We start from the raw sequence: 13,657 nt of genomic DNA, 5'->3' as shown, positions 1-13,657 counted from the left end.
CCTCATTGGGACCACCTCATTGGGACCACCTCATTGGGACCACCACATTGGGACCACCACATTGGGACCACCACATTGGGACCACCTCATTGGGACCACCTCATTGGGACCACCTCATTGGGACCACCTCATTGGGACCACCACATTGGGACCACCACATTGGGACCACCACATTGGGACCACCACATTGGGACCACCACATTGGGACCACCACATTGGGACCACCACATTGGGACCACCTCATTGGGACCACCACATTGGGACCACCACATTGGGACCACCACATTGGGACCACCACTACATTGGGACCACCACACTGGGACCACCACACTGGGACCACCACACTGGGACCACCACATTGGGACCTCCACATTGGGACCTCCACATTGGGACTTCCACATTGGGACCTCCACATTGGGACCTCCACATTGGGACCTCCACATTGGGACCTCCACATTGGGACCACCACATTGGGACCACCACATTGGGACCACCACATTGGGACCACCACATTGGGACCACCACACATTGGGACCACCACATTGGGACCACCACATTGGGACCACCACATTGGGACCACCACATTGGGACCACCACATTGGGACCACCACACTGGGACCACTACATTGGGACCACCACACTGGGACCACCACACTGGGACCACCACACTGGGACCACCACACTGGGACCTCCACACTGGGACCTCCACATTGGGACCTCCACATTGGGACCTCCACATTGGGACCTCCACATTGGGACCTCCACATTGGGACCTCCACATTGGGACCTCCACATTGGGACCACCACATTGGGACCACCACATTGGGACCACCACATTGGGACCACCACACTGGGACCACCACACTGGGACCACCACACTGGGACCACCACACTGGGACCACCACATTGGGACCACCACATTGGGACCACCACATTGGGACCACCACATTGGGACCACCACATTGGGACCACCACATTGGGACCACTACATTGGGACCACCACATTGGGACCACCACATTGGGACCACCACATTGGGACCACCACATTGGGACCTCCACATTGGGACCTCCACATTGGGACCTCCACATTGGGACCTCCACATTGGGACCTCCACATTGGGACCACCACATTGGGACCACCACATTGGGACCACCACATTGGGACCACCACATTGGGACCACCACACTGGGACCACCACACTGGGACCACCACATTGGGACCACCACATTGGGACCACCACATTGGGACTTCCACATTGGGACCTCCACATTGGGACCACCTCATTGGGACCTCCACATTGGGCCCACCTCATTGGCATATTCTAGAAGTGTGATTGATCGAAGATTGAAGATATACAGGGAAATGGCCCGGCTGATGGCAAATATTGTGATTTTGTTTGGCTGAAACTGAGGATTGGGAACTGTAATCTTGAAGTATCTGACCTGGTTTATCTATATTTACCATATTATTCCCACAGACCATGGCAAAAGATGATGCTTTTGAGTCTCTGGCTGCAGACTTTGGCGAAATCTCTGCTGAGCCACTTTCAAAAAGCTCAGCTGCAACTGCTCACTGTGCTCCACCACCTTCTGCAATGAAGCAGGTATGAATTGAAACTTAACATGTTCGAGAATAATAGATGCCCCAGATGGATGCAAAGTTCAGTTGAAGGGACTCAGTGTTGTAGACCAGGACTTGTGCATTTAAGCCATTGGGAGTTGCTTCAGGGTCACAAAAGTATCATAGCATCTAAAATTGAGAATGTTTACCATATTTAAGGTCTTACAAAACTGACTGAAATTGTGTTGAAACTTCATAACGTGCACATGAATCTGAATAACTTTGATATATTCTCTCTTCTAAAGGCACCCTTGCAAGCCTCAACAGCTGCCACTGTTTCTACAAGTCGAACAGTTGACAAGGTAAATGAAAAAGGAGAGTAACTAACATATACAATGATCATCAATAATGTTATTGAGCATGCAAACTCACGTCGGAAAAATCGCTGCAGATCCATTTCAAATATCATCTCTAAAGATAGACACAAAATGCTGGAGTAACTCAGCGGGACAGGCAGCATCTCTGGGCGTCATCTCGTTATTTTCTTAATTTAATTGACTATACTTTTCCAATATTCCATCTTTCATTTTGACAAAATCATCTTAAATTTCAGTCATATTGCGAATTGAAATATTAATCCCAACTCATCCTTTCACAGGCAGACCAAATTCTTCTCGTCTTTTACTCTAATTATTGCCAAATTTGTTTGCCCTGTTCTCCCTTACATGTGGGTAACCAGCTAGTTCACGAGAGCAGGATTTAACTTCACCAGTCACTGGCCCGTAGAGGCTGCAGTCGTTGCTATCCTTCTTCATGAAGCAAGTGGTTACCATCCTTCAAAAATGAGACATTTGGGAAATTACAGCTTGCACCTACCATTGCTTGGGAAATTCACAATTATTTTATCCACTTTGTAAGAATATGTTTCAATTTATTAATAGAAATATAATATACATCTTCCAGGACAACCTGTATGGAACCAAAGTCGCATTGCTGTTCTATGTTTTACTGACTTGTAGTTGAATGTTTTCCACTAATTGAACATGTCTTTTACTTTGAAAGGATAAAGATGCATTTGACCTGCTTGCTGACTCCCTTCCATCAGAAGCACCAGACACATCAGGCCCCAAGTACACTGGTCCTCCAGTGAAGGTACATGTTTAATGAATTTCCTGTCACTTCTTCATAGGTATTCATCGTGGTCTGTTTCTTGGTAATGTGAATAAGTATCTACTCATGTGAGATCTCCCAGAGGCTAACATCGTCCTCATAGTCTGTCAACAATACCTTGTCATTGATGAGGAGCACAGTTTAATCATGAAGGGTTCCACCAAAGTCAAATTAAGTTTGATATCAACTCACATAATCCATTGTTTGGAGAGTGACTAAATACTTAAACCCATTTAAAAAGTGTCAAAAAGGAGAAGCGGCTGGAAATTTAAATGACACGCTTTGGAGAAGAACATTAAAATTCTCATTCACGTGTATCCATGGTCATAAATTATTGAAGGTTGTGGGTTGCCATGCTCTTGAAAGGGAAAGAAATATTGACGAGGATGGGTTTAGCAAGTGAAATCCTGAGCCTTGCCTGATAATTATTCATGTCGTCTATAAATAGCATTTTCAATCCTTGACAGTACATCAGTAATATTGAGCTAAAACACAATTTACTTATGTTAAGTTTGCTTTGGTCTAACTCTTTCCTCAACTTCTTCAGGAATCGGATGTAAATAAGCAGCACATTGATCGAATGGGAGATCGAGATGACACATTACCACCTGAATACAGATTTAAAGAGCAGCCTGCTCCAAAGGTTTGGTTCAGCAATCTCTTTAACAAAGTCAATACATTTTTTTCACTGTTTGAATTTTTGAAATCTATCCACGTGCTGAGCACCTAAAAAAGATTCTATAATTGTTCATTATTTTCCTGCAATGGTAGAAATAATACAACCCCAAATCAACGAATCCGCCCACCCAAAAATATAAAATAGAAATTGTTAAATAATTACTGCTCTCCTAATCATTGTGGTTAATTTAACGTTTTAAGTGATGATCATAGAATGATCACTTAAACACCTTCCACATATTTCTCCATGAAAAATAAATGCCTTTGCAATTCAACCTGTTGCGATAATCAAGTTGATGCGGTTATCATAATTCAATGTAGGTCCGGTTATTGAAGGGATTTGCTGCATTTTTGTTTCTGCTTTCAACTTCTAATAGTTACTGATCCTTGTAGGAAGATTCTGATAAAGTTTGTTTCTTGTAATAGGATAAAGGCCCGTTGGCTTCCTCCACTGATGCAGGAGCAAAACCAAAGGTAACAAAGAAAGAAAAGCACAAAAAAATTTTCTACTTTGAAAAAGTTTCCAAATTGTTCAAGATTTGTTTGCATAAATCAATGCCATTTGAAAGGTTCAAGGGTCAGGTTATTGTCACGTATCAATTATGGCACAGTGAAACTCGAATTACCATGCAGCTATACTAAAAAATGTAATAAGACACACCACAATATAAAAGTTAACATAAACATCCACAACAGCGGATTCCCCACTTCCTCACTATGATGGAAGGCAATAAAGTCTAATCTTCCTCCTCTTTATTCTCCCGCTGTCGAGGCAGTCAAACCGTCTGCATTCGGGGCGATCAAAGCTCCCGCAGCCGGCGGTTGAAGCTCCCGCAGCCGGCAATCGAAGCTCCCGCGATCGGGGCGGTCGAAGCTCCTGCGGCTTGGAGCGCCCGAAGTCGGTCTCTAACCAGAGACCGCCAGCTCCACAATGTTAAAGTCCGCAGTCTCCCGGTTGGAGCTCCTAGGTCGATCCCTGGCAAAGGGATGGCAAGCTGCACGATAGGAAGTCCTGCGGTGGAGCTCCCGAAGTCGGTCTCCAGCAGAGGCCACCAGCTCCACAATGTTAAGCCACAGTGCGAAGTGAGATACGATATGGAAAGAAATCGTATCTCCATCGAGGTAAGAGATTTAAAAAAAATCCCCCCAACCCCCACCCCCTACATAAGACAAGCTAAAGAATACTAAAACATACATTTAACACATACTAAAAAAACCAACAAAGAAGGAAGGGACCAGACAGATTGATGCAGAGGCACCCAGTCGCTATTATAGCGTGATAACTGCTCTTGTTTCATCTGGTACCAGAGGTGGGAACAGTAGTGAGATTCTGGGCAGTTTCTAAGAGTGGAGTGGTCACATAATATTAAATGGGATAGCTACAACACTGATTGTTTTGACTTCCATCATTGTGTTGATGATGAGAATGAGAGGAGAAGAACCAACCATTAACATGGGTACGTTGGAGTTGTAAATAGAAAACCATCACATCTGCCCAGAATACTCTCTTGTGCAGTTTTTTAAACCACTGGAATGCGAAAATATATATGTAATTGTATATATTATAAATTGTAAATATATAACCCTTTTCATGTTGCAGTGTCCAGATTTCACAAATGTGCTCTGGTTAAATTATATGCTATCTCATTTGCAATGAACGGCTAAAGTACAGGCTGTGACTCATACTATATATTGGGGGGTTGGTTACCATTCTCAGTTGTGATTCTCATTAATAGTAGCTTTAAAAAAAATAAATGTAGAAAGTGTAGCATTGGGGAATCTGCTAGGAGTATGAATGGTGAGAGAAACATTGTTGGTGTTCCAGGAGTAGGGCTCACCACGGTCATATCCCCAAACCTTACATGGAGTAGCTTTAAGTCCCTGTCCCACTTAGGAAACCTGAACGGAAACCTCTGGAGACCTTGCGCCCCACCCAAGGTTTCCGTGAGGTTCCCGGAGGTTCTGGTCACTCTCCCGAATGGTTGAAAGTGGTTTACGTGCAGTCGAGGCTTCTTCTATGTTCCTGCGATTATTTCAACAAATTCAAAACCGGCCTCGACTAAAAATAGGTTGCCCGTTTGGTCGAAGCAAGTGGAGTGGGGTCACTATTTACTTACAGGCAGTCGAAGGCAATCTCCTTCACTGACTGGCCAGTTTGAATGGCTCATTGGAGTTTTTTACAATGATCCTGTAGGATCTTTGGTTATCAGGACCTAGAAGATCTGCCGGAAGGTAAAATGCCCACTAACTTTATTAAACTTCTTAAAACTGTCCCCACTCCTTCTCCCCTCCCCCTTCTACTCCCCCTTCTCCTCCCCCTTCTCCCTCCCCCCTTCTCCTCCCCCCCTTCTCTCCCCCCCGTCTCTCTCCCCCCCTCTCCCCCCATCTCTCCCCCCTTCTCTCCCCCCTTCTCTCCCCCCTTCTCTCCCCCCTTCTTCTCTCCCCCCTTCTCTCCCCCCTTCTCCCCCCCTTCTCCCCCCCTTCTCTCCCCCTTCTCTCCCCTTCTCTCCCCCCCTCTCTTCTCTCCCCCTTCTCTCCCCCTCTCTCCCCCTTCTCTCCCCCTTCTCTCTCCCCTCCCCCCCTTTCTCTCCCCCCTTCTCTCCCCCCCCTTCTCTCCCCCCCCTTCTCTCCCCCCCCTCCTCCCTCCCCCCCCTCCCCCCCTCCCCCCTTCTCTCCCCCTCCCCCCCTCCCCCTCCTCCTCCCCCTCCTCCTCCTCCTCCTCCTCCTCCTCCCCCCCCTCCTCCCCTCCTCCTCCTCCTCCTCCCCCTCCTCCTCCTCCCCTCCTCCTCCTCCCCCTCCTCCCCTCCTCCCCTCCTCCCCTCCCTCCCCTCCTCCCCTCCTCCCCTTCCTCCCCTCCTCCCCTCCTCCCCTCCTCCCCTCCTCCCCTCCCTCCCCTCCTCCCCTCCTCCCCTCCCCCCCCCCCTCCCCTCCTCCCTCCATCTCCCACCTCCTCCCCCTCCTCCCCCCCCCCCTCCTCCCCCCTCCTCCCCTCTCCCCCTCCCCTTCTCCCCTTCTCTTCCCTTCTCTTTCCCCTTCTCTCCCTCCCTCCCGCGCTCTCTAAAGGACTTACCGTGCTCTGCGGCAGCCATTTACCTTCCTCTTCATCGCGCAGACAACGCTCCTCCGCTGTCCCTGGCCCCCACCTTCGCGATGTGTGTGTGTGTGTGCGGTCGGTAGCAAAGACGCTGTAGGATCTTTGGTCAGTAGATGCAGCTCACGCTTCGGTCGAGGCTTTCCAGGCAAGTGACCACAACCTCTGGCAACTCACGGAAACCTTGGGTGGGGGCGCAAGGTCACCAGAGGTTTCCGTTCAGGTTTCCTAAGTGGGACAGGGGCATCATTAGTGTGAGGGAGGGAAAGATATTATGGAAATTATTGCCAATGATTTTTGAAAGTTTGCATTTGAACTAATGATTTCATGTCCTTTGGGGCTGTGTTAAAGCAATATCTTTCGAGGTGTTTTAACTGCATTTTTTTGCCGTCGACACAGATTATGACAGAGGGTGATGTCCTTGAGTCTCTGTCAGCAGACTTTGGCCAGAGCTCTACAGCACCAATTTCAAAATGTTCTGCTGCAATTTCCCAATTTGTGGAGCCACCCTCTATAAAGCAGCAGGTATGACTCCTATCTTAATGTTGGCGACTGAAGGTATTAGCCTCACCTATGTCACACAGCTTGTTGGCCCTACAGTGCCCTCCATAATGTTTGGGACAAAGACCCATAAGTTATTTATTTGCCTCTCTACTCCACAATTTGAAATTTGAAGTAGAAAAAAAAATCACGTGGTTAAAGTGCACATTGTCAGATTTTATTAAAGGCTATTTTATACATTTTGGTTTCAACATAGAGAATTCACAGCTGTGTTTATACATAGTCCTCCCATTTCAGGGCACCACAATGCTTGGGACACATGGCTTCACAGGTGTTTGTAATTGCTCATGTGTGTTTAAATGCCTCCTTAATGCAGGTAGACTTTCCTCCAGTCTTTCCATCACCTCGGGAAACTTTTATTGCTGTTTATCAACATGAGGACCAAAGTTATGCCAATGAAAGTCAAAGAAGCCATTATGAGACTGAGAAACAAGAATAAAACTGTTAGAGACATCAGCCAAACTTTAGGCTTACCAAAATCAACTGTTTGGAACATCATTAAGAAGAAAGAGAGCACTGGTGAACTTACTAATTGCAAAGAGACTGGCAGGCCAAGGAAGACCTCCACAGCTGATGACAGAAGTATTCTCTCTATAATAAAAAAATCCCCAAACACCTGTCCAACATCAGAAACACTCTTCAGGTGTGGATTTGTCAATGATCACTGTCCGCAGAAGACTTCATGGACAGAAATACAGAGGCTACACTGCAAGATGCAAACCACTGGTTAGCCGCAAAAATAGGATGGCCAGGTTACAGTTTGCAAGGAAGTACTTAAAAGAGCAACCACAGTTCTGGAAAAAGGTCTTGTGAATAGATTAGATGAAGATTAACTTATATCAGAGTGATGGCAAGAGCAAAGTATAGAGGAGAGAAGGAACTGCCCAAGATCCAAAGCATACCACCTCATCTGTGAAACATGGTGGTGGGGGTGTAATGGCCTGGGCATGTATGGCTGCTGAAGGTACTGGCTCACATATCTTCATTGATGATACAACTGCTGATGGTAGTAGCATAATGAATTCTGAAGTGTAGAGACACATCCTATCTGCTCAAGTTCAAACAAATGCCTCAAAACTCATTCGCCAGCAGTTCATTCTACAGCAAGACAATGATCCCAAACATACTGATAAAGCAACAAAGGAGTTTTTCAAAGCTAAAAAATTGTGAATTCCTTAGTGGCCAAGTCAATCACCTGATCTGAATCCAATTTATATGCTGAAGAGAAAACTGAAGGGGACTAGCCCCCAAAACAAGCATAAGGTAAAGATGGCTACAATACAGACCTGGCAGAGCATCACCAGAGAAGACACCTAGCAACTGGTGATGTCCATGAATCACAGACTTCAAGCAGTCATTGCATGCAAAGGATATGCAACAAAATACTAAACATGCCTACTTTCATTTACATGACATTATGGCGCCCTGAAATGGGGGGACTATGTATAAACACTGCTGTAATTTCTACATGGTGAAACCAAAATGTATAAAAATGGCCATTATTAAAATCTGACAATGTGCACTTTAACCAGACATGATTTTTTTCTATTACAAATCTCAAAATGTGGTGTACAGAGGCAAATAAATAAATGATGGGTCTTTGTCCCAAACATTATGGAGGCCACTGCATTGGCCTGAATTCACTTTTACTTATCATGGCAAAAAAAGGCTTAATTTTACCATCATTGGCAGAGAATGTCTTAATTTCCTGCACCTCTGGGTTCACATGAAGTATCCAATCTCGGGTGCTTCCTAGTTCTGACTATAAATTGTCCCATTGCAGTAGCATTTAAAAACATGGGAGTTTCTCCATAATGTTGATGTCATTCTTTTCTTGCTTGTCACTGCATGTCTTAATGCCTCAGTTATCTGTATTGCTTCATCAAGAGTCAAGAGTGTTCTATTGTCATGTGTCCCAGATAGAACAATGAAATCCTTACTTGCAGCAGCACAACAGAATATGTAAACATAGTACACTGTAAACAATATAACAAGCGAGGAAAAAAAAGTTCAATGTGTGTACATACACACACTCACACACACGCGCACAGTATATATACATACTATATACACACACAGATCATATATATATATATACATACACATAAAAAACAAACAAACAATAATAGTGCAATAATATCTAAATAATTCGGAGCTAATTTGAGGCTGTTGTTTTTAAATGCCTTAATGGCTGGAGAAAAGAAGCTGTTCCTGAACCTGGACGTTACAGTTTTCAGGCTCCTGTACCTTCTTCCCGATGGCAGTGGTCAGTGGAAAATGTATCAAACTGAATATTGAAGATAATGGCAATGCTTTTCCAGTTTCCATCACAAATGCTAATCCCTAGTTATCGATTCAATTGCTCTCCCTGGCAACGGTCTGAGGCTGAGTAAGATGTTGTGCAAATTTGATTCACCCGATCTGTTCTCTAATGAAGATTCATTCTTCCAGTTTTGTGTCATTACCTACTCCAACCCCTGCCTTGTGAAACCCCTCATCTATCATTTTGTTGCTCTAAATGTCAGCATCACTCTGAGGGGCAGAATTAATCTTCAGCCCTCGTTAACATATCCCAAACTAGTATTCCGTTTAGACAATTACCTCTGTGCTCACTGATCTATATTGACCAGTCCACCATTTCATTATTTTTAACATCTGTTCCTGGTTTTCAGATTTCACCATATTCTCGATCCTCTCCATCCCTATAATCTGCCCAGCAATTGAACCCTCACAGATATTAATGTTCCTCCGTTACTTGTCTCTTATGGAATCTCAGTTTTTCTTTCTCCACCATTAGTTGTACCTTCAAACAACCAGCTCACTAACTTAGTAACTTTTAGCTGAGCTTAGCTCCGTAACTTGAAATGAAAAAAAAGAAACAAAATGCCTTTATTTGTCGTTGTAAGCACTGCATACAACTAAATTGTTGTTGCCACACCATTGGTGCATAGTATACATACATAAAAACACAGGACACAATTTAAAAACAATGTTAAAAACTAGGTATTGAAATTAAAATAAGTAATCAGTACTGTACATGGTGATAGTAAAAGTTCAAGGTGGGTAGCAGCATGGAAGAGTGCAGCATGAATAATACTCAGTATTTTTTCATGTTGATTGTGAAGATTGCTTTGGGGAAGAAACTGTCTGAGTCTGGAGGTGCGTGTTTTGGCTGACCTGTAACGCCTGCCAGAGGGCACCAGTTCAAAAAGGTGGTGACCAGGGTGTGTCGAGTCTTTGATGATTGATGGTGGCTCTGCTGAGCTAGCGTGAGGTGGCAATATCCTCCAGAGAGGGCAGTGGGCAGCCGGTGATTCTCGCTGCTGTTTTTACCACTCCCTGGAGTGCTCTCTTATCTTCTTATCTCTACTCACACTGCAAAGATTGGTCAGAGCAAAAACAAAAGTGCTAATGGAACTCAGCAAGGTCAGGGAGTGTCTGTGGAGTGAAATGGACAGGTGACATCCTGAATCTGGAACATCCTTCAGAATGACGAGTAGAGGGAAGAAAGCTGGAAAAGAGAGGTGGGGTTGGGACAAAGCCTGGCAAATGATAGATGGACTGTTGGGAAGAAGCTGTTCCTCCCATTCCTTCTCTCCAGAGAGGCTGCCTGGCCCGTTACTCCAGCATTTTGTGTCTATAAATGCCAGATGGATACAGGTGAGAGGGGGAGGGGTGGTTGGCAGATGGGTGGAGTAAGTGACAAAGGCGACAAGAAGCCAAATGAGTGTCAGATAAGGAAAGAAGAGGAGGAGTGTAATGTAAAGCCCGAGGACGGGATATGTGTGTAGTTTGTTTGGTGGTTTGTTTGTTTGTCTTTTTGCACAAAGTCCGCGAGCATTGCCACTTTTCATTTCACTGCACATCTGGTATGTGTACGTGACGAATAAACTTGACTTGACTTGATTTGGATAAAAGGGGACAAGAGGGAGGGAATATAAAGTAATGTAAAAGGAAACCATGGGGCTCAGGGGGATGGGGGGGGGGGGGGGGAGTGGGGGGGTCGTGGGTGAGCATTCAGAGAAGGGGAAACGGGACCCAGAGTGGTGGGAGATGGGGGAGGGTCAGTCAGTGGGTAGATTACTTGAAATTAGGAATTCCATGTTTATTCCGTTGGGTTGTAAAGCTAAATATGAAGCGCTGTTTATCACAATAAAGTCTTATAAATGGTGACAAAAATGCTTTTATCAACCTGGAATTGTTAATACAAACATATGAATTCTGACTAATAATTGTAATGTTCCTTTTTTTATTGTTGAAAAGCCATCGCTACAAGCTTCAAAAGCTGCCCCAGTTTCTTCAACTCAAACTGGCATGAAGGTAAGTGGAAAAATAGGTTCAAAGATCTGTTTATTGTCACGTGTACCAGGTAAGGTACAGTGAAACTCGAATTACCATGCACCCATACTAAAACAAAAGCAACGACACACACAACTACATACAAGTTAACATAAACATCCACCACAGTGGATTCCCTACCTTCCTCACTGTGATGGAAGGCAATAAAAGCTTCTTCCCTCTTTATTCTCCCATTGGGCATTCGAATTGTCAGCAGTCGGGGCAATCGAAGCTCCCGCAGCCTGTGATAGAAGCCCTCACTTCGGGGCGATCGAAGCTCCTGTGACGGCAAATCTTTATGGCAACTTTTTCCTCTAATTGTAGAATCAGGCTGAGATACAACAAGAGAACAAGCTCCTTGGTGAACCGAGTCCGCACTGACCATGAACCACCCATTTAGACTAATCTTACATTAAACCCATTTTTATTCTCATTAAACTCCTCCCAAGATTCACTCAACGCACCAGAGGCAATTTAAAATGTCCAATTAACTTGTCAACCCCCCGGGTTTGGGTGCTGGATTGAACCCAGGGCACCTGGAGGAAATCCCACGTGGTCACAGCACTCATCCTTGGTCTGGTTTCCCTTTGATGTCAACGCTGTCCATCTGCATGCCAGAATTCACATTTAAAATCTTATCAAATAATAGGAGAAATTATTCTGGAAACTTTAAGTTGTTAGTCAGCATGAATAAATATTAATTATAATGTTCTTTCCTTTCTTCCAAAGGCACCAGATAAGGATTCTCTTTCAAAGACACCTTTGCAAGCTTCAAAAGCTGCCCCAGTCTCTGCAAGTCTACCTGGTTCAAAGGTAAGTCGAAAAAAGGAGTAAATGTGATACTGGTGTCAATTGTTCATAACATAGCACAAAAAACCTTTGCAGATTATGGATCAGATATCATGGCAGAGCACTTAATAACTCTATTCACTCCTTAGTTACCCCACAATCTCAAATTTATCCGTTAATTGACAATAGGTGCAGGAGTAGGCCATTTGGCCCTTCGAGGCAGCACCGCCATTCAATGTGATCATGGCTGATCATCCCCAATCAGTACCCCGTTCCTGCCTTCTCCCCATATCCCCTGACTCCGCTATTTTTAAGAGCCCTATCTAGCTCTCTCTTGAAAGCATCCAGAGATCCTGCCTCCACCGCCCTCTGAGGCAGAGAATTCCACAGACTCACCACTCTTTGTGAGAAAAAGTGTTTCCTTGTCTCCGTTCTAAATGGCTTACTCCTTATTCATAAACGGTTGCCCCTGGCTCTGGACTCCCCCAACATCGGGAACATGTTTCCTGCCTCTAGCGTGTCCAAACCTTTAACAATATTATATGTTTCAGTGAGATGCCCTCTCATCCTTCTAAACTCCAGAGTGTACAATCCCAGCTGCTCCATTCTCTCAGTATATGACAGTTCCGCCATCCCGGGAATTAACCTTGTATACCTACGCTGCACTCCCTCAATAGCAAGAATGTCCTTCCTCAAATTAAGGGACCAAAACAGCACACAATACTCCAGGTGTGGTCTCACTAGGGCTCTGTACAACTGCAGAAGGACCTCTTTGTTCCTATATTCGATTCCTCTTGTTTTAAAGGCCAAAATGCCATTCGCTTTCTTCACTGCCTGCTGTACCTGCATGCTTACTGCCATAGACTGATGTACAAAGAACCCCAGATCCCGTTGTACTTCCCCTTTTCCCAACTTGATGCCATTTAGATAGTAATCTGACTTCCTGGTGAATCTCAAAGATTTATTTATTGTCATGTGTACCAGTTACGGTACAGTGAAAATCGAATTACCATACAGCTATAATAAAAAAAAGCAACGACACACACAACTACAAGCAAGTTAACATAAACATCCACCACAGTGGATTCCCTATCTTCCTCACTGTGATGGAAGGCAATAAAATATTCTTCCCTCTTTATTCTCCCATTGGGCATTCGAATTGTCAGCAGTCGGGGCAATCGAAGCTCCCGCAGCCTGTGATCGAAGCCCTCACTTCGGGGCGATCGAAGCTCCTGTGACGGCAAATCTTTATGGCAACTTTTTCCTCTAATTGTAGAATCAGGCTGAGATACAACAAGGGAACAAGCTCCTTGGTGAACCGAGTCCGCACTGACAATGAACCACCCATTTAGACTAATCTTACATTAAACCCATTTTTATTCTCATTAAACTCCACCCAAGATTCACTCAACTACGCACCAGAGGCAATTTAAAATGTCCAATTAACTTGTCAACCCCCCCCCGTGTTT

At 44.8% G+C, this 13,657-nt stretch overlaps 1 protein-coding gene across 14 annotated transcripts in view; it reads left to right on the top strand.

Annotated features, from left to right (window-relative positions):
• cast (calpastatin) overlaps nucleotides 1-13,657 on the top strand; it is a 143,292-nt gene that overhangs the window by 90,627 nt on the left and 39,008 nt on the right. For 10 of the 14 annotated variants that reach the window (XM_055633299.1, XM_055633303.1, XM_055633308.1 and 7 more), the window contains 8 exons: nucleotides 1,479-1,604; nucleotides 1,867-1,923; nucleotides 2,624-2,713; nucleotides 3,279-3,374; nucleotides 3,836-3,883; nucleotides 6,900-7,025; nucleotides 11,325-11,381; nucleotides 12,129-12,212. In XM_055633299.1, coding sequence (XP_055489274.1) covers nucleotides 1,479-1,604; nucleotides 1,867-1,923; nucleotides 2,624-2,713; nucleotides 3,279-3,374; nucleotides 3,836-3,883; nucleotides 6,900-7,025; nucleotides 11,325-11,381; nucleotides 12,129-12,212 — 684 coding nt within the window. The remainder of the gene's footprint in view (nucleotides 1-1,478; nucleotides 1,605-1,866; nucleotides 1,924-2,623; nucleotides 2,714-3,278; nucleotides 3,375-3,835; nucleotides 3,884-6,899; nucleotides 7,026-11,324; nucleotides 11,382-12,128; nucleotides 12,213-13,657) is intronic. The other 4 variants (XM_055633312.1, XM_055633310.1, XM_055633306.1 and 1 more) reach the window with 1 other exon arrangement.

Source organism: Leucoraja erinacea, chromosome 3, assembly GCF_028641065.1.
Source record: "Leucoraja erinacea ecotype New England chromosome 3, Leri_hhj_1, whole genome shotgun sequence".
In the NCBI taxonomy this organism is placed as follows: domain Eukaryota; kingdom Metazoa; phylum Chordata; class Chondrichthyes; order Rajiformes; family Rajidae; genus Leucoraja; species Leucoraja erinaceus.
The sequence above is the reverse complement of the archived record's forward strand: the minus strand, read 5'-3'. Positions and strand labels throughout refer to the sequence as shown.